The following is a 20,840-nucleotide window of genomic DNA, read 5'->3' on the forward strand; positions in this document are numbered from 1 at the left end:
CGAGGAAAGAGGAGAAGGTGAGTTGAGGAGAGAGGACCTACAGAGGATAATGAGGTGGAGTCATGACTACAGCTTGATGTCTTCAGTAATTACAGTAAACTAATGAAGGATTACAGCCTGTGTCTCTCTAAGGGGGGGGGGAGCACTTCTCTACACAGCTAAGCCCGCTACAAGAATATTGATTTAAAATAATAATACTAGGGCAGGACATTGAATAACCAAATATTCAGAACAATCTCAACACTGGTTCTTACTGTGAAGCCTCTTTTGGTACATATATACGTGGGGGACATTTTGATTTTCATGCCAAAACTGTTACTGCTGTAATGACAATACTGTCAGGGTTTTAAAAAGAATTTCGAAACATAAATGAATCAAGATATTATCCCTCGCTCAGATAGATTGTCATGTCTGACCTCATCTTCTCTGTGACATTCAGTTCCTCTGCACGAGTGCTGCTCGAGACACTTGAAGACATTTGGATAGTCCAGAATTCACGCTCAATATAATGCCAATTTGATGTGATGAGCCACCGAGAGGGCTGCGATAGAAAAACGGAGCGTGTCGAATATTCACGGTCTGTGCTGAAATAGAAACACATTTGACCAACGTTCATCCAGTTGTCACCGAGTCCACGCTGCTCCGAGGAGGAGGGAAGCCAATTGGACGATTGCTGAAATGTTTTCATGTCTACTGGAGCCCAGCCCAAGGGATTTCCTCCGTTAAAGTATATCCTTGGATTTTTAATGAACATCTACCGTTTGTCACCTCATTGTTTGTGACCCCGTGACCCCCCAATGCAGCCTGGGGGGTCACGGGGTCACATGTGGCCATCGTAGATGGTTCATGTGGCCATCGTAGACAAAAGGAGTACAGAGAACTGGTATCTGAAAAAAAACAAAGCTTTCACAGTTTAAAGCAGAAGCGGGGGCTACAGACATGATAAGCGCCCAGCGACCTCAACAGAGCAATGTTGAGAACTAACAGGGATCCTCATCAGACGTTGTCGATGAAAGGATATTGAAATTGTGGGCTTGATCTTTTGTCTTGATTAATGTGGCCCCCTCACATCTGTCGAGTTAGTATTGAGAATAGATATATGCAAGATGAGATGATAAGATGATATAGTGTATAAGAAAACTGTCAGGGTGTCAAAGTATAATGTTCCCGTTTACCCACAAAATACGCAAACGTGTATTTCACAGTTTAAATACTAAGAGATAATAAAAAAAAGTGGGACAATGAGGAAAAATTACAACGTACCTCTTTTTTATTGTACACTCGGCCAAAATTTTGGGTCGCTTATAAAGCTCTTAATATACACACTCTAAATATATAGCATCCTCTCTTGTAATTGCCCTAATACAAATTTGAACAAAAGTGACAGGTTTAAAATAGAATAACACCATCGAGTCATTGAGAGATTATAATTAACATTCATAACGGCCAGGTGCAACTAGGAGAAATGGAATGCCTCCAAATCTAAAGGTAATGATATTTCCATTAAGCGATGCAAGCAGAGGCAAGCTTATGAAATACTATTTAAATCATTGCAGCAGCAGCATATTAACAGAACACATGCAGTGACAACATTAAAGGAAAATAAAGATATGAGACTTCTTTTTTTTTTTTTAAGGCATTTGAGTGAAAACATGCACATGGACCAAGCTAAACATACAGATATATGTTCATTAGGGTAGAAAACTTCATAGGGAGAAAAAGAACCTCCGTGGATACACAGTGTTACCGTGATTTGATTGTCTTGACAGCGCGGCTAATACAGTGTAAAGATGTAGACTCAGCACAAATAGCCCATTACTGTCACATTCAAAAGGTAAAAACAAAAACAACCCAAAATCATGACGTCACTTTCAATACACGGAGAAACACTTGGAGCGACGACAACACTGACAGAGGAACCTTATCAAGCGCAAGCAAACACAGAAAAGGAAAAAAAACAAAAACATTTTTTGGTTTAAAACTGGGAAAATACCTCGCTACCATATGACCACTGAACATACACCACGCCACAGTCATGGGCTACCACAGTATTATACAGTAAATATGGTCAAAAATCAGCAAAGAGCCTTTTCTTTTTGAAAACAGAAGTCAACTTGAAGTATCGGAATGAAATTGTATCTCTACTGTAATTCTAATACGTCTCTTCAACAAAACAGTGAACGAGTGGATCTCATGACAGATAGAACAGAAGAGGAAAGAAGCAATCACAGCTGACGGCTCCAAAAATGCAAATCTAATTAACCCGACAACCTGTCTGTGTTGGACTGCTGCGACTAAAAATAAAACTAAGAGCAACTGCACGTCAAAGTCTGTAGTTTGCATGGCAACAGAGCTCTTCTCACAAGCGCATCCTTGATGCCCTGAGTGTCTTGCGCTGACAAAATCGTACAAGTTTTTGCACAGAATTTTTTTTCTTCTCTTCTTGCAGTCATCTATTTCTAGCTGTTGGTGGTCTGCAGGTGGCTTTCATGCAGGATGGCGGTGATGTTGGTGTCATAGAAACCGTCCTCGTCCTCGGAGCTCAAAGTGGAGGAGCCCAGGGCCGTACGAAGTGTGTGCTGCGACTTCCGCCTGAGAGGAAAAGGCAGACAACAGAAAACCCAACAGCTATGACTCAGTTTCTGCAACTTCCATCCGCTGCAGCTCAATGAATACAGGCATTTGTAACGCTGGTTACTATTTAGTGCCACCTAGTGTTAAGAAGACATACGGTATTGTTAGGGTTACTTGTCAAATACTGATAGTTCAGGAAGTCGCTGGTAGAAAAGTCAAAATATCAAATATAGGCAGACTTTATTTTAAATGCAGAACGTCTAAGATCAACATAATCTCTCAGGAGTGGGAGAATATATCCAAAGTCCTACTTTAGTTCGTTCTCCAGTGCGGTGACTTTGGCCTGCAGAGCCTCCTGGAGCTCCTGCTGCTCCTCCAGGTCTCGGAGAACCTTGCGGCGGACTCCCTCCAGGCGCTCCACCTCGCCTTCGCTCTCGTCGACCTGCCGCTTCAAGGCCTTCACGCGCAGAGACAGCTGGGGGAACGGAGAGAGAGAGGGAGAGGCAGGGGGTTAGAGGGGAGCGGAGGAGGTCACGGGGTGAAGATGTGGGAGTGGGGGGGGGGCAGACAGGCAGGTGTGGAAGCCCGGGGGTTTGATGGGTATGTGGGTTTGGGGGGGGGGGGGGGGGGGGCATTTACAGCTACTGTTAAAAAAAAAAAAGGCAGAGGCAGCAGAAAGGTGATAGGGGGGACGGGAGGTCAGGGAGCATCCTGGTGCCGGGGGGCCAGTCAGGAGGAGTACAGATGAGATTATTAGTCTTATATAAAACAAGCAATTACACCATTGTTTGAACTGCGTGATGATTTAAACAGCAGACGTAGATCAAACAGGATCTACAGATAATTCTGTCGATTATGTAAATTTGCACAAGCACAAGAGTCAGCGAGCCTGAGACGACCCACGGGGACACACGGGGATCTGATGCTGAGGAAGAGGGAATCTCACTGACATAGTTTGACATTTTGGAAAATACGCTGATTCCCCTTGTTGCTGGGAATTAGATGATGAGACTGACTCTCGGGTCTGTACGGTGAATATGTAGCTAGGGCCGATTTGCTTAGTACCTCTAAACTCAGCTCACTAGTATCATATTATACCTTGTTTGTTTGATGCCTAAAAAAATAGTGTAGGTTTTAGTTTTATGGTTAGCTGTGTTTTCCTCTGTTTCCAGTCTTTGTTCTGTGGTCTATTAGATCCAGGCATCTAGTATTTAACCAGTAAACCCTTAAAAAAAAAGCATTTACATGCAAATCTTGACATTTACCTGGTCTCTCTGCTCAACATGTTGGCTCCTCTCCTGGTCCAACGTGGCGTTAAGCTCCTTTAGTTTCCTCTCCATTCGTCTCTGGGAGCCCTGGATACTGGCCTTCTCTCTGTGGGGAGGAGTTCGGGATTCATACAATACAATTACAATACTTTTACACAATAATACAATACACAATCATTTATTTTTTTTATTTTGTGTGTTGTGGCACAGGCCTACTTTGCAGGCTCCTTTTATATGGACGGGTTCATTTGTCAATCATTAAGAATTGTTATTGTTCTTTTTAGTTGGGTATATCTATCTATATATATATGTATATACTGCATACAGAAGATGCAAGTTTGTGATTTGTGAGTTTGTCAGGTTTCGTCGACAGTGTGTGGAAGCTAACTGTCGACATTTGATTAAAAATAGCCAAAATGTAAGGACTGAAAATGTACATATGGAGACAGTTTCTGTTTTGACTCGTCATTGTGTCTTCAATTCGTACCTTTCTTCGCTGCGAAGTCTCTCTTCCAACTCTTGAATTTTGATTTCCAGCAGGGGGATTCCCGCTGAGGGCCGAGTCTGTCCCTCCATGTCGGCCACACGAGACTTCAACTCCTTCAACTGAAGTGAAGGATGTGAATGAGCAACGGATTTTTTGCAAAATGTTCCGACTGTGTGTGCGCGCGTGCGCGTGTTTTTGTGTTCAACAGCACCTGTCTCTCGATTGCACTCTTGTCCATCTCCAGGTCGTGTCTCGCCGACCGCTCCTGCATCAGCTCTGAGCGAAGCTGGTCCACCTGAGAGGAGAACGTGGAGGCGGAGTAAATAAACCTGTAATCAGTTCTAACCATTCCATAGAAAAGCCTCCTCCTCCTCCTCATTTGCATGCGCATTCAAATATTTTCAATGTGGCACCTGGTCCCTGCTACGAGTGACACGGTCGTTCAGAAGCTCCACGCTGCTCCTCTCCTCATCCAGCTCGATCTCCAGCGCCTTAATTTTATCCTGTGAATGCCCACAGGGGAACACTGTCACACATCCTTTTAAAGCTTTGTCGAACAGCTTGTACTCAAAGCCATCTGATACCTCAAATCCGCATTGCATGAGTCCCCTCACCATTTTTTTCCTTCCATTTGCTGACACGTCACCGTAGCCCCAATTAACTCCCACCCATCTTTAGACTCAGTTCATGACCTGTGACCTTGAGCGCTCACCTCCAGGCCCCTGATCTCCCTGGTGCGATCTGTGTAGGTGCTCTTCTCTGAATCCAGTTCGCTCTCCAAGTGTTTGAGGCGGTTACTGAGGAGGTCTCTCTCCAGCTGGGCGCTGTCTCTCTCCTCACTGCACAGCAGCAGGTCCTTCTTCAGACGGGAAACCTGGGAAAAAAATGGTGCAAGGGATCAGTGTATATGAACATGGACAGGAACTCAACATATTCTCATCTCGAACTTACCTCAGAGTCTTCCTAAAACCCTGCAACACTTTCTCGTCCTTATTTCTGTGAAAGTGTAAGCCACTTCTTTATCTTTGTACAAATTTTCTATTCTATTTTACCCTCCTTTAAAACTTCTTTATGCAAGTATCATAAATTATGTTGCGAGCAGTTTATCACCTTACTCCTGTATACACTTTTGACCTGATGATGGCGCTATATCAAGAACAATCAAATTAATACTACTCATTGAAAGTTTAATTAAAAGTCATCTGGAGGGGACATGAACGCGTGTACCAAATTTTATATTACTACGTCCAGTAAAAAAATAGAAAAGGAATGAGCTAACAGTTAAGTATCAGTTGTTTGAAGGATGTAGTTTTTTCCCGATAACATAAAACGTTGAGGTTTTCAAAGGTTCTGTGTTTTCCAGCACATTGCAGATTTGCATTCCCCTTCCATCATGTGTCATCACTCTGTTCATCAGCCTTTGGTCCTCACCTCTTCTAGCTGGGCCTTCAGGTTGTTCTGGCTCCTCTGCAGCTCGGCCAGTCGTTCCTTGCCGTTGCGTTGTGCCTCCAGCAGGTCCTTCCGCGAGCGCTCCCTGTACTCGTCGAGCTGCGCTTGCAGGGCTGCCACGGACTGACGGGAATCGCCCATCATCATCTCCATCTGACGGTGGAGCAGCGGAGAGAAACGGTGATGAATGACAAACGTCTCTACACATCCGAGCAGACCCTGCTGTTGATCTCAACGAAACACACACACACACACACACACACACACACACACACACACACACACACACACACACACACACACACACACACACACACACACACACACACACACACACACACACACACACACACACACACACACACACACACACACACACACCTCTTTGTTAATCTTCTCCAGGGCTCGGTCCAGCAGCCTCTTCTGCTCCTCCAGGTCGCTCTTGCCTCTCCGCAGCGCCTCCCTCTCCAGGTCTCTCTCCTCCAGCCGCCGGGTCAGCTCGTCCCTCTCCTTGCTCAGGCGGGCGGCTCCTCTCTTGGCCTCCTCCAGCTGGGACTTCAGGGAGCGGTTCTCGTCCTCCAGAACCTCCTCGGCGTCCGAGCTCCGGGCCGCACTGGAGTGAAGCCTCGTCTGTAGAATGGGAAAATATACCCATTCGTAAACATGGGAGTCTACAGCGTGTGGACTCGTTTATATTGAATTATTACCATGCTGTAGGTAATAGGTGTGTGTCAGGTGAACCATGTTGAGAAGAGAACCATCATTTACAACACAGCTAACCCTGTATATGACCAGTATTTCCTAATTTACTATAATACTCAGCAACAATAACTCTGTTATGTAAAATAGGAGGAATAATAAGAGGCTCAGAGTCCTATAATATTCAAAATACTGTTGGAACAGAGACTCTGTACTCGATAATTATAATCACTGGTTTTAAAATTGTACTCCCTCTCCTTGTGTTGATTTGTATTAGCTTTGCATATATTATATTATATATTGCATATATACTGATTTGTGTATGACTCCACTCGTCACTTGATCAAAAGCAATACGAATAAAGCCCCTACAACAGCTGTGATGCCACGGTGTTCTGGAGCACATCCAAGCCCAATTCACATCTCGAACAAATGCATCTTGGGGGGATTATTTTTCCCGAGCTTAAATGTTTGAGTTTTTCTTTGGATCTAATTTACTTTACATCTCCCAGTTGAAAATACCGTCTGCGTGGGAGGTCATTTCTTTTGTACTCGTACAGTATGTGGGTTAACATCATTTCGCATGCGTGTGTGTGTACCGTTGTGCTGCGCTGTGTTTTTTAAAACAAATTTTTGTACAGTACCATGCGCGCCAGCCTCTCTCTGAGACGAGCGTTTGTTTCCTGGAACTCCAGGTTGGTGCCGTGGTCCACCACAGTCCGTCCTGCAGATCCAGCCGATGACTGTAGCGAGAGAAGAAATGTGAAGGTGAAACCGAAAGTATTGGACGTAGAATTTACTGATAAATCAGCTGCTGTCATTTTTGATATCAATACAAAAACTTTTTGACATCAAATCAATTTTAATCTATTGTTCCTTTTATCTCATATCATGAAATACACCATTTCTCCATAGAATCTAGAAGCTGCACCTCCTTCGCCTTCTCGAGTGCCTTCTCCAGCTCGGCCACGTCTTTCTGCGACTGCTCCTTTAACCTGCTGATCTCAGACAGAAGCGCGGCCTCCTTCTCTCCGCTCTCTTTCTTCTGGGCCTGAAGTGCTTTGCTCTTCTCGTCCGACTCGCCCTTTTGTTTGTCCAGATCGGCGCGGGTCCGCTTGAGATTGTCATGGCAACGCTGAAGCTCCTTGGGATAGGTAATCAGAGATGAATAATGCGTGTGTGAGCAAGAGGAATGTGCCAGGGGGCGCACAGCAATGTGTTAATGTGAGTATGGGGCACGCAAGTGTGATTTTGTGTGTGTGTGTGTGTGTGTGTGTGTGTGTGTGTGTGTGTGTGTGTGTGTGTGTGCAGGAAAAATTAATGAAATGATCTAAACTTTAACAAAAGGAAAACCCACAGCAGCTTTACTGCTCCGACAGATTTAAAAAACAACTAAACAAACTATAAAACAGAGAAGAGGAGCCTCTGCATTTCACCCACACAGAGAGCATAATCTGTGCTCTGCCTCATGACCAAAGTGAATTACCTCCGCTGAAGAACGGTTATCGTCAGATGCAGGCATTTGTTTCTTCATGGCGAGGAGTGAATCCTGAAGATCCCTGAGCTTGCTCTCAAATTCTTCCTTCTCCAAACAGGATTTCAGCAGCCTGTGGAAAGAGAGTAGATCTAAGGACCACACAGTGGTGACAGCAGCGCGGTGTACCACACACACACACACACACACACACACACACACACACACACACACACACACACACACACACACACACACACACACACACACACACACACACACACACACACACACACACACACACACACACACACACACACACACACACACACACACACACACACACACAAGGCTAGAAGCACAAAGACACAAACACATGCCAAAGACAAAACCATAAAAAAAAAAATCACTACATACAGAATTTGTCTTTTACGGACAAACACGTTCATGGCAGGATTTACACTTTAAAATGAAATGCCTCACTAACTTATTTATTCAAAAATGAACTATGTCCATTAGCAATTCAATTAAATAATGATACACACAATGACACAATGAGCTGAGTACATATCTGACTATTGATTTGTTTGAAGCATCGACATGATTGGGTTTTATTTACACCAGATCACTGTTAGTACGGATCCACAGATCTAATGATCAAAACTGATGTCATCAGATCAAAAATCCACTCTGACAAATCAGCTTTTTCAGGTGTATTTCAGGGAGCGAATCTCAGATTTCTGTTGGACACTAGACTAACTCTACTCCAACCAAACGCAGCGACTTTCCCCCTCTCACATTCGACCGCTGTCGGGCTTCCCGCTCCTGCCGAATGAAGAGTAGAGTGAAAGAGTGCATGCATTAAAAAAATACCTCCAGAGAAATGCAATCCTACAGGAGTGAACCAAAGTTTTTTCAGTAAGCACTTTTTCGATTCTTTGAACTAGCGTGAGAAAAGGTTGTCTGATGCTCGACCGAGGCTGGAATATTATACCACTGTCAGCTCAAAGCAGTGAGGAGCAAGTTGTGAGCTTCGGTTCTCTTTTAATGTGCATCTTTGTCTTTTTATGGATCAAAAGTATGGATATGGCTCCACTATGTGTTTGACTCAGCAGCTGATCTCAGGCAAATAGGCTTCTATCCTACATCTTCACCATGAGTATCGATCTATCCACATATTTGTGGTCCTTTAGCGTTAAAAGACAAACTTTGAAGTTAAAAAGATGAACTATGTGTACTCAAACTTAAAAATTGATTCTTACATTTTGGGCTTCTGATGTACTTTATACATATCTTAAATTTTTTTTATAAAAAAATACATGAAGGAAATGGTGCCATATCTGCAGAAAGTTTTTGGACACATTTGACTTCTGTATGGTGCAATAAAGAACATGGAATGACTTGAAGACACTAACTCTTCTCTGGTGCTGTCCAGCTCCTGTGCGGTGACCTCCAGCTGCGTCTTCCACTGCTCTCGGTCGTCTCTGCAGCTCTCCAGCTCGTCCTCCAGGGTCAACATGGAGGCGTTCACCCTCTCCCTCTCCTCCTCGATCTGCTCCTGGGACTGAGACGTGACCACAAACGTAAACACAATGAAATCATATCAAGATTAACAGGAGTCAGTGTCGGGCAGATTTAAAAGAACAAAACAAATCTATCCTTCTCGTTTCGTTTATTTCTCATGCACGTTTGGCTCAAAGGAACTGAGACAGTTCTTTTTCAGCTCATTTCTTCATCAACACGTCTTCCACTTCTGAAAAATACTTCTAGATAAGACATAGCGCCGTGAAATGTCAGACAAGATCATGGTACAGTCGACGCAAACAGCGATTCCTGCTACTTTAATCCTCCTGATCCGCCAAATAAATCACCGAATCAAAAGCAGCTGACAACCTGTCTGCTTATTTCCTGCTCTCAGGCTGATACTTTTTTTCCCCCCCGACACTGCAGTTACCTTTTCCAAAATCTGCATAATGATCTATTCCTGTATGTGCATGTATGCTTCAAATTTCTTCTCCACCACATCGTACAGTGCTCCAAAAATAGTCAGCTGGTAGAACAGAAACAAAAAATCTGCACAGCCTTCCCTTACGTTACCTTGACTCTGTGTGTGAACTCCGCGTACTGACACAGTAAACAGAATAGCAAGACAAAGCCCGGGCGTATAATAGGCAGATGCAACATCAAAGCGCGCAGACATGTAGGACATAAACTGTCTGACATGTGTAAAGAGCTCATCTGAAAAAAGAAGTTCTGTTTCAATTCTAAGGTTGCATTAGCAGACTATGACGCAGCAGAAATAAAAATGAAATAATCAGAAACTAAGAAATATTCACAGCGAGTGCCGCATTGCGGGTTGTTCTGTGGCGGTCCAAGAGGTTCAAAATCCTTCCTCGTTAACTGAATTGTGACCTGCAGACTCTTATTTGGACACTGAAACAATATCACGAGGATAATCGTACGGATTAAGAAAAAACGTGTTCGTGTGCCAATGCCAAAAGTTGAAAATAAAGTGAATATTACCTCCTATTTTTAGCCAATATTGTAAAAGAAAGAATTAATAAGAAAGAAAAAAGATCTTGCGCACCACTCACTTTTTTCATTCACAGAGTGAGTGTTTACAAGTGATCGACAGTCTGCCGAAGTTCTGGCTCTTTCACCGTCAAAGTTTGTGATATAAGACAAAGAGTCTCCGAGAATTTTTGACGTGAAAAAGAAACGCATAAATAAACGCTTTTTATCATACATTTCTGTCTGCAGCGGTCGAGTTCAGCTCCGTGTGCAAACGGCGCCTTGTTTGTTCTTTCTTCAGTTTATCGAATCACTCGTATTAATTTGTGTTGATTCAGTGCGTCAGAGGTACAGAACCAACATTGTTTTTAGTTTTATCGAGTTTTTTTCTCTCTCTCAAGGTTTATCTCGTCAAAAACAAAGTCAGTGAAAGAAAAGTCAGAACTCAGAGGCATTTGTGATCGTGCAACGGTCATAAACATGTAGGAAAAAAACTGAATATATTTATAGTGCATTATTGGTGTTTAAGAAATACATTTTCTTTTAATCTTTTATCAGTCAATGGACCTCAACTGCTGACAACTAATGAAGACTCAATGTTTTCTTTTAAATGTTCAACGACCCACTGCTGCATCACAGCTCGAACCCCAGATCTGTTGAGCAAAGTCACGCTCCAACTTCTGGGCTGCAGGGTTAGTTAAGATTTTGAGAGAGTGATGCGATGCACGAAAATGCGAAAAGACAGCGCCATCCACCTGTGTCACCTGCTCCATGGTTTGTCTGAGGTTGTCCATGTCCTGGCTGTACTGCTCCCTGAGGACCTCCATCTCTCGGTCGTGGCACTCCACCTCCTCCTTCAGCGCTCCCTTCAGGGCCGTCAGCTCCCGCTCCCGCTGGTGGAGCGTGTCCTCCTGGCGCTGACGTAACATGGCGGCCTCGGCCAGGTCCGCCTGCAGAGTCACCACATCCTAGGGGAGCATTTTTTTCTTTTTACAGATAAGCAGCGAGACAGATAAGAGTGTTTGCACGGTGTGCGATTGTGCAGAATGTCAGTACCATCTGCAGTGAGTCTGAGCGAGGCGAGTTTTCTGAGACTCTCCTCAGCTCCTCCTGAAGCTCAGCCAGCTGATCTTCCTGGAGACGCAGACGTATCTCTGCACCCTCTCTGGTCATACGCTCCTCGTCCAGTCTGCGCACACGCAAACACACACACAATTAATATTGCAACACTCATTTGCAATCCAATCAATCAGGTTATAGTGAAACGATCATTTGACAAAAAGCCACAGCAGCAGTGCCAGGACGCTTAAGTGCACACTTTGTACGCCCAAAACCACCCCCCACCCCCCACCACACACACACACACACACACACACACACACACACACACACACACACACACACACACACACACACACACACACACACACACACACACACACACACACACACACACACACACACACACACACACACACACACACACACACACACACAATATTAACCCTTATTTTTAACCCTAGTCATTGACCCACACACTTACTCATCATAGGCCTGCTGCAGTTCTTTCTTGCATCTATTGAGTTGAAGTTGAAGTTGCTCAAGATTTGCCTTTTGGGGGCTGGCATCAGATCCTCCCTTCTGTAAAAAAAACACAAACAAACACACAAACAAAATGTAGAAGGAGGGGGCTCAGGATGAGACTTCTGAGCAACGAACAACGACAAAGCACAGAGACGGAGAGCAGAACTGGAAACGCACTGCCGACTGTCACTGTCAACCTTGCACATACATTATGCGCTCTGTAAAAAGCCCGTCCTCGCATTTTCTCCTGCCCTAGTTTCTGACAAGTCAAGAAAATCTTTGGGTGAACAGGCCCTGCCACCGGGCTCAGACATCGACAGAAAAAAAGAGAAGACGCTCTCCCCACATAAACAACAGCTTCTGACGAGCTGCAGGGGAGCGGGAGCGGGAGCGGCGGCTCGTTCGTCGCCCACACCACTCGTCAAGACATGGAGGAGGTGTAAGCGCAGCCTGCCCGTGGAACCTCTCTTATCCTCCTACACACCCATTACATGGACGCACACACACAGACAGAGAAGAGAGACAAAGCGATCTGCAGACAGTTTGGCTCCTCGGGGGGGGGGGTCCTCACATTTCTCTAACTTATCATCGATGGATTATGAAGATATGCTTTGTACAGATTTGTTTCATTTTTCTTCTTGTCCCCCGCAGGATGGTTTGTAGATAATCCCCGTTCTGGGACATTTCAGTTTCTCCCTGCGTCCTCACAGAGAGATAATTAACACGAGATAACGTAACTGAGAAAGATGCATGAGCTCTTTTGAGCGCTCGAGTGAGTGAATTAATGCAAGAAGGGACTCTCCTGCCACGCTGAATACTTCAGAGGTGGTTGAACACAACGTGGTTACAAATCGCAAATGAGATTCAGCACAAGACTGGTCCACAGAAGAGCCGATCTGATCTTCAGAGACTCTGGTCAGGTGAGATGGGAGCTGCACTCCAACGCAGCGGTTGCTAGATAACAATGGAGGGGTTATGAAAATTAAAGCAGAAAAAGAGTCCTTGTTCAATTTGTCAACAATTTGTTTCTGAATCTATTGAGAATTTACCCCCAAAAATAGGTTGATCAAGATTTCACCCACTGTCAGCAGCAAATATATCTCAATTTTAAACTCAGTGTTGGATATTTCTTGAGGAAAATGCACCTAAGCAGTGATTATTAACGTAAGCGCCATTTTCTATGAATACACACTAGTGCTTGCAACTTTTTTTAAATCAAAGAATCACACTTTTGTTGATCTTTTGTGAAAGACAATTCAAACGGGAGAGTTTCATCAAAGTGTGAATCACTTAAGATTGTCTCTGTCAAACTGTTGAGGTGCCGCAAACCAAGGAGGCTGTGAACAAGTCCTTTGTCATTTTGAACAGGCGACAGCCTTCGGTGTTCACTCTCCACACAAACAAACATGCGTCCGACTGTCTTGGACTGAGGTAATCCAACACATCGGCATCTGATCCTCAGTTAACCGGGGACACAGCAGGGTGTCGGGGCATCGACTCATCACTACACACCAGCACACATCAACACGAGCACTTAAGAGAGAGCCACGGACATTAGTGGTACAGAGGGAATGTGAACCCTGCATCACATGAGCAAAATGAAAAGTTAAGTATAAATCTGGACGTTGGATGTATCACAAATGCCCCAAAACTGGATGAGCCCTTTAGTTGACAACAAAAAAAAACCATCTAACCCTGCTATGATCTTATGTTTGGGTTCAACACAGACACAAGGACATTTTGGGGTTTAAGGGCCAGAGCTGAAGAATAAATTGCCCGAGGCAGGAAAACTGTTTGAACCCCGTCATCCCGCTCTCGGATGCTTGGGTTGAGAAAAACAGCTGCTACATCTACGGAAGTGCACAACATGGCTGTCGTCAAGAAAGAAACAAGGAGGTTTTGTACAACAGGAACCCATCTGAGAAGGATCTGTCCCGTCCGACAAGCCGACCCTCGGCCGGTGCAGGGTTCCACTCCGACTCAATTATTGATGGATCTCAACGACTGTGCTCTCAACACACGCTGAGCCCGCAGCAGCTTTTCTCCGCAGGTGCATTGTTGCCAAGAGACAAGAAGGGCAAATAATTAATAAGCCGCCGTGGTCACAACCCCAGCTTAGAAGTACATAACAAGGGATCATACATAATCAAGTGCGTGTAAAAGGAGAAGGGGAGGACACAAAGGAATTACTTCTGTATGTAGATTTATGCAAAAGGTTGCAGATTTAAAGGAAATTGCTTGTGAATCTTCATTAAAAAAAAAGAAGAAACCCTGGCAAGTCTATTTTAATCAGGTGTCGGAGGAGCACAAAGGCGCAGTGATGATACCAAAACTGGCAGAGGAATACTGAGCATGCCACTTAATTTCCTGTATTTTTGGCCTGCAAAAGATTTGAGGCAAAGTTGAATCCAATAGAAACTTCACACCCTCAGAATAAAGAGGCGGCTGCCGGCCAGACGCCGCTACTTCAACCACACCTCATGGTCTCCGTCGGCGAATGGAACTCAGGTGCGATTTAAATGTGGAACTCCAAAGTTATATCAAATTGGTTTTGAAGATGTGAGAGGTGGACTTTTGAGTTGACATTATATAGACAGAACACAAGTTTTGACTACACTGAGCTTTAATGTCCCGCCGTACCTTAAAACTGCCGGGGGTCTCATTATCCAGGTTGACGGTTCTTTTGAGGGATCCGTCACTCTCACCTTTGCTGGGGGAGAAAACATTGGACATAGGATTAGATTGGAAAAACCCCATGTATCTACAGTATTCACACAGATACACGGACGCCAGCCATTCAGTGAATCTTGTTTGTCGTTTACCCGTCTTTGAGGGTGTTAAAAATAGACGGCTTGAGCTGAGCTTCCTCCTCGCTGATGGCCTCTGTGCTTTTACTCCTCGGAGGGATCTCCTTCAAATAGAGAGTAAACAAAGTTAAATGGAGAATACAAAACCCCGGGGATGATTTACCTAACTCCTAATCCCCCTCATCGGCAGTACTTACAGGCTTTTTAGCTACAGACGGATGAAAGTTCCTGGCAACAAACTTCCCCGGTGACTTGAAGCTCGGCTTGGGAGCCTCGAGGGCCGACACCTTGGTGAAAGGCGCAGGGCTTCTTCCCGGGCCGCTGCCCGCCGGGGCACGTGACGACAACGACAAACTGGAGGCAGTAGACAGAGGGGCGGCGTACGGATTCAGAGTGGGAGACGTGGGAGGGGGCGGGGAAACCTCTGGCTGAACGTCTTTCCTGGCGTCCAGGCTTCTGGAGCGCTTGCGCTCGTCGAACCTGAGCCGCTGCCTCGCTCCGGAGCGGCCTCTGGTCTGCGGCGCGCTGCCTGGCGTGCCATAGTTAAACTTACTGATGAGCTTATTGATGGGAGCCAGGGAGTTGGTGTCGATCGCCGGGGCGGCGGGCTCCTCGCCGGCTGGCGCTGCGGGTTCCGGGAACGACTTTGGAGGGGGCTCGGCGCTCAGTTTTTTCCCGCTGTACCTGCCCAGAGAGCCGGTGAAGCCAGGGGCAGTTTGCTTGACCCCCCGGGCTCCCACACCGTTCAATTTGACAGGTTTCAGGCCTGCCTCGTTGTACTCCTCTGAACTCGTCCGATCTCTGCCGTTCTCCGCTTCCCTCGCCGATGCTTTGGGCTGGGGTTCCGCTTTCCTCCTTTCCAGCCGTCCTTCTCTTCGAGCTCCACCTTCTTCCTCCCCTTGTGTTCCGGCTTGACCGTCCCCTGGAGGTCGCTTCAGAGGACTCCCGAAAATCTCCCCCTCCTCGTCCTCTGCTGGAGAAACGGGGGATTGTGCTGCGTTCACAGCCGGGTTGTAGGGGTTCGTGAATTCTGCTGGTTCTTTATTCGTTTTAGGGAGGCTGTTGTAAGGTGATGTTGACCCCGAGCTGGAGGTGGGAGTGTTCAGCTGAACTCCATACGAGTCGCCCTTCTCGCCATCTTTCAGCACCACATAAGGCTGCCCAGAGATTCCCTGGACGCGCACTGCCACCCCATATTTGTTAGTAGGAGTTGCGTTGCTGTTTCCTCTGGATTTATCTTGATAACCGCCGCCTGTGTCCTCGAGGTCCTTGATGAAGCGGATCTGAACGCCATAATCCACGAGCGGCTTCCTGTCCGTGGAGAGGGTGCTCATGTTCTCTTCCTGCTGTCTGTGGAAGCAGCCTGGTCACACAGGGAAGGGAAAACAGAAGAAATGCAAATCAGGTTACGTGAGCAACAAGAACACTGAACATGGGATTCTTACTGACCCTTTGTTTCAGACACTGCACTCTTCAGGCGTGCCCAACTTGTTTTATGCTTTTGCTATTTTCGGGTTTTGAAAAAAAAGGAATTGCTCCCTAACTCCGATGCCTCCTTTTGACCCACGTCCCTGCTTCTTCCTTGTCTTCTGGGTGGATTGCCCACTCCTCCACAGGTGGAGCCAGTCTGACTCAGCTAAAATATCAGATCGCTGGTGTATCTTGATGGAGCTGTCATCTTCTCGGTTGCTGCTCTACAGGTTGAATTCCTTCCCAACCAGAATGTGCTGTATTCATGTCGTGCCAAATAGTATCTCTTTGTACAGGTTGAGGCCCTAATTTTCCCTCAGGGTGTGTTCAGAAAACAAAGAGAAAACACAGTATGTATTAGCACCAACAAGATCACTATTGCTTAATGTGCGGATATGCCACTTTATGTTTCTATCCAAGCCTCATTCACTGGGTTTTGTTGTATGTTTTGTGGATTCAGGAGAGATGAATCTAAATGCCTGTTTGACTACGATACCGGGAACACAGAGGAACAAAGAGCTACTGTATAAAGTAGGTGTGTGGATGGTTGACGTGACATAGGTGGATTATTTACACTACTGGTGGACACAGTAGCAAATGAACACCTGAAACTGACAGTCTCTGGTGTATATTAAAGACAAATAAATATATACTATAAATAATATATACTTTTAACTTATTTTTTAATTTGTGTCTCTTGTGAGTCCTCTAACTATATGGAAGTGCAATATTAAACTATTGGATAGCCTCGTAAGTGCCACGGAATTTTTGTTGGTGTTTACATTTTTTTTAAATATGTTGCGACCAACATTTTAATCGTGGACTTATCTCGATTACTAATTCAGGCTTTAGTCCACATGACAGGTTCAAATTCCTGGTTTTATCTGATCATTGGTCAAAAAGCCAAATCTGTTCTGTTACACGTCACATCACACAAAGAAAACCATCATGTCCTCACAGCTGGACCTACACAACCTAGTCATTCGATTGATGATCAAACGTATTTGTAGATTCATTTCAAGTTTCAGAGACTCAATATAAACAACTCGCCCTGCTACAGTACAATGTGAGTATAGTGTAACCTAAGCAAGTCCACCTTGTGCCCTGGAAAATGAGTTTGGTGATGAACACTCCGAGGAGGCGAATACTCCTCCTTTTGTCCGGGCTCCGTGGAGCATTAAACACCGGGGACTATATCAGGAATGGGCCTCCCCTCTTTCTCTCTGCCGCTGCCTTTGCCAGAGTCTCCCCAGTCACCAGACTTCAGAGTAAAGTCACTCAGGCGTAGGCTGTTTACTTTGAGCCACGCAGGCGCGCGCACACACACACACACACACACACACACACACACACACACACACACACACACACACACACACACACACACACACACACACACACACACACACACACACACACACACACACACACACACACACACACACACACACACACACACACACACACACACACACACACACACACAGACAGAGAGACAAGCGTGTGCGTGCAGGCTCGCAAGCACACACAAATGTATATACAAGAAACCTGCCGTGCATTTCCCATCCGGTATAGCAGGTTTGTTTATCTAATAATCATCATCACTCCTTTGAGTATCTCTATAAGTTATGTGCAGTATCTTTTATCAGATCTTCTTGACTTGCAGAAGATATTATTTCTCCTGCGTGCGTTCATCTTTCAGCGCCACGCTCCGCCCCCCGGTCCGTGTTCCTTTGGTCCGCCACTTACAGATGTGACTCTCACGCGACTTAAAATGGAACTGACTGCTGGTTATAGAGTAACACGCTGCACCTCGACTAGCAATGAGGTTAGATTAGTGAATCAAAGTAGGCCTTTGTCTTCCCCCCCCAAAAAAACATTCTTAGGATTCCGCTCGTTCCCTTTACACTTGGCATTGCGCGTGGTTTGCATTTGTATAATAAGAACAGATTAAGAGGAAACTGAGAACTGGGGCAGCATCAACTGTAAAGCCTACACACATTGGAAAACTGTCCACATAGGCAGTATATAAAAAAGTGAAGAGACTAATTAAAGGGGCAACAAGCTGGCGACTAAAAATACAGTGCAAACCAAATGAATTATCTTGTCCCGACATAACTGCAAGCAACAAGGTTTGCACAACGCGTTGGACGTAATGAAAACGATGATCCGAAGGTTAAAAATGTCAGTGTTTCTCCTTCATATGTCCCGGTCCCCACGCATCAAAGCAATTTGAAGGTGCTCAGCCCTCAGCTACTGGTCCCACTGAAGGCGCCCAGGTGCAAATATGCTCCTTGGGTAAATATAGATTTTCCACAAAAGCTCAGTTGTGGTACACGTTCAGCGAGGAGCCGCCGCGGGGACGACTTGGCCCCCGCTCGTGCTCCCTGTCTCACTTTGTCACAAGCAGAGGCTGTGTCAACAGAGACAGGAATGTCACCAAACGGGCCGACCTGCCATCACGCTTCCCTTTCTCCTCACCCAGTATCCACTTCTTATTTTCCTCTGGCCCTGTTCTTGCAAACCCTCCGGTCTTGCTTCATACCACATATCTAATCTTCAGCTCTCTCCCACAGTTGCTCTCGCCCACTGGGGCGTCTGAAGGAGACGAGTCTCTTTGACCCTGAGGGTCAGGGCGATTCGGCTGAAATCATTGCCAGTAAATTATGAGAATATGACAACTGCTATCATGAGTCAAATTTACACATAAACAGAGAATATGCCAAAAGTTTTATAATTTTATAAGGCTGTTTAAGTAATCTTCCAAGGACAAAACTCCAAATATTTGCTGCTTCGGGCTTCTCCGGTGTGGGCATTTGCCTTCTGTATGTGAAAACATATTTATGTTTCAAGATTTTAAGTTTGAACATATTAACTTATCATATGTGAAACATAAACAAGATTAAGAGATAAAGGCTACACAACATAGTTGAATTGATCTCCAAAAGTTTTACAACAAAACATTCTATTTTTGCTAGATTTTAGTATAATTTGCTTGGAATACATTTACATGACACACTTTCTGCAAAGCAGTAACACAACCCCCTCACCCTGCACTGCCTCCTTCAGTCTCTAAATGACAACTCTAAATCAACATCCAGCTCCATCTTACACCAAAAGAACACATTAAGTCAACAGCTGGAATTTGTTTTGGGGTGAGTATAATTCATTTTATCCATCAGCAATTCGGGATCAGGACTATACTGGAGCCACCGATTTAACTGTACCAGGAAACACACGACACCTTATCACTTAAAAACTATAACGTCGGATATGAGGCTTATCTCGCGGTTCAGCCTCGCACACCTGAACACAGCAGAGTAGTTCCTTATTCACACCACTCGACGTATTAATCTAGACGGGGTCAAAGACAGGCGGAGACAATATACAAGTGTGGCTTTGGAACAGTGTGTCGGATGAACACGCTCCCATCGGTGGAGTAACCGGTGGAGTAACCGCTGAGCACCTGTCCGCTCCTGGCTCGGTGCGTCACACCCACCTGTGCGCTCGGCCAGTATCGGTGCGCCTCGAAACCGCCGCGTTGTTTACACGAGCCAGCTGGGACCACGGGCGGAGATGAACGAGCTCCTCCACCTCGTGTCCTCTTTACGCAGCGCGCTCAGATCCAATTATGGACAGCGGCGCGCACACGGAGCCGCGTCCGAACCTTTTTGGAGAGAGAGGGGGGTTGGGGGGGGGGCAACAGAAACAGACTTGATTTCCGTCATTATCGTGTGCTGGGGGGGGGGAGGAACTGAGCGCGACGAGCCGGCTGGCAAAATCCAATCACAAAGCCACAGGTGTCCGTCTATGTTTATCCAAAAGGTCATCCGATGCTAAGCTCAGGTGCCCGGGTGACACCGGGACACCCTGCACTTTCCCGCACCTGTGCGTCAAAATCCCCCTAAAGTAGATGCACATCAAACAGGCAGCAGCTGTGTGGAGCGGGATACTCGTTCTACTGTACCTGCGAAAAGACGATCCAAAATCCCGAAGATGGCCCTCCCCTCCTCGGCCAGGAGTTAGTTGGGATGAGGTGGGGATTGTCCCTCAACAAACTGAGGACGCGAGGGGCAAAATTCACCCCGCTGCCAGCGCAACCTGTTGCCAGCGCATCGGCGGCGGAGTCGTCGTCGTCGTCCCGCCTCAGGACCCGCTTCATTGGTGGGTTGGCGTCCCGAAGGGGCGGGGCCTGCGGCCGCCCTCTCATCTGCGCGCGCACACACACACACACAGACACAGGGTGTGCGCGCGCGGTCAATTTTCCACAGCTGTGTCATTATGGGGAATAATTTGTCTATCAATTTGAAAAAATGTTCGCGAGGCAGTATGGGGCTATAATCACACCCAATACACAGACAGGTCAAGAGACACTGATCACTGCTGAGCCAGAGATAATTAACTATTGACAGGACAAAGGCCATTCTAGTTAACACTACATCCTGTATAGCCATTCAATTAAAAATGTAATTGTAACAATAGGGAATTTGTAGTCTGGCATTTAAAAAATTTCAAGGT

The 20,840-nt window shown here is 45.7% G+C and overlaps 1 protein-coding gene across 4 annotated transcripts; it reads right to left on the minus strand.

Annotated features, from left to right (window-relative positions):
• Positions 1 to 1,252: 1,252 nt before the first annotated feature.
• On the minus strand, positions 1,253 to 20,459 carry cgnb (cingulin b). Of its 4 annotated transcripts, XM_035620890.2 has the most exons (22): positions 20,290 to 20,458; positions 19,822 to 19,989; positions 15,050 to 16,215; positions 14,868 to 14,956; positions 14,686 to 14,755; positions 12,005 to 12,102; positions 11,518 to 11,650; positions 11,217 to 11,429; positions 9,366 to 9,514; positions 8,749 to 8,775; positions 7,963 to 8,083; positions 7,408 to 7,620; positions 7,121 to 7,219; positions 6,160 to 6,408; positions 5,761 to 5,931; positions 5,042 to 5,203; positions 4,743 to 4,832; positions 4,541 to 4,624; positions 4,330 to 4,448; positions 3,840 to 3,948; positions 2,886 to 3,049; positions 1,253 to 2,592 (listed from the first exon to the last, which is right to left on the minus strand). In XM_035620890.2, exons 3-22 carry the CDS (start codon positions 16,184 to 16,186, stop codon positions 2,460 to 2,462), a joined length of 3,630 nt encoding a protein of 1,209 aa, XP_035476783.2. In that variant the 5' UTR covers positions 16,187 to 16,215; positions 19,822 to 19,989; positions 20,290 to 20,458; the 3' UTR covers positions 1,253 to 2,459. The 4 variants fall into 4 exon arrangements, with proteins under 4 accessions (XP_035476783.2, XP_035476784.2, XP_035476782.2 ...); XM_035620891.2 differs by lacking the exon at positions 19,822 to 19,989 and having other exon boundaries at positions 11,226 to 11,429; positions 20,290 to 20,459; XM_035620889.2 differs by lacking the exon at positions 19,822 to 19,989.
• Positions 20,460 to 20,840: the final 381 nt, after the last annotated feature.

This window comes from Scophthalmus maximus, chromosome 22, assembly GCF_022379125.1.
Source record: "Scophthalmus maximus strain ysfricsl-2021 chromosome 22, ASM2237912v1, whole genome shotgun sequence".
NCBI classification, from domain to species: domain Eukaryota; kingdom Metazoa; phylum Chordata; class Actinopteri; order Pleuronectiformes; family Scophthalmidae; genus Scophthalmus; species Scophthalmus maximus.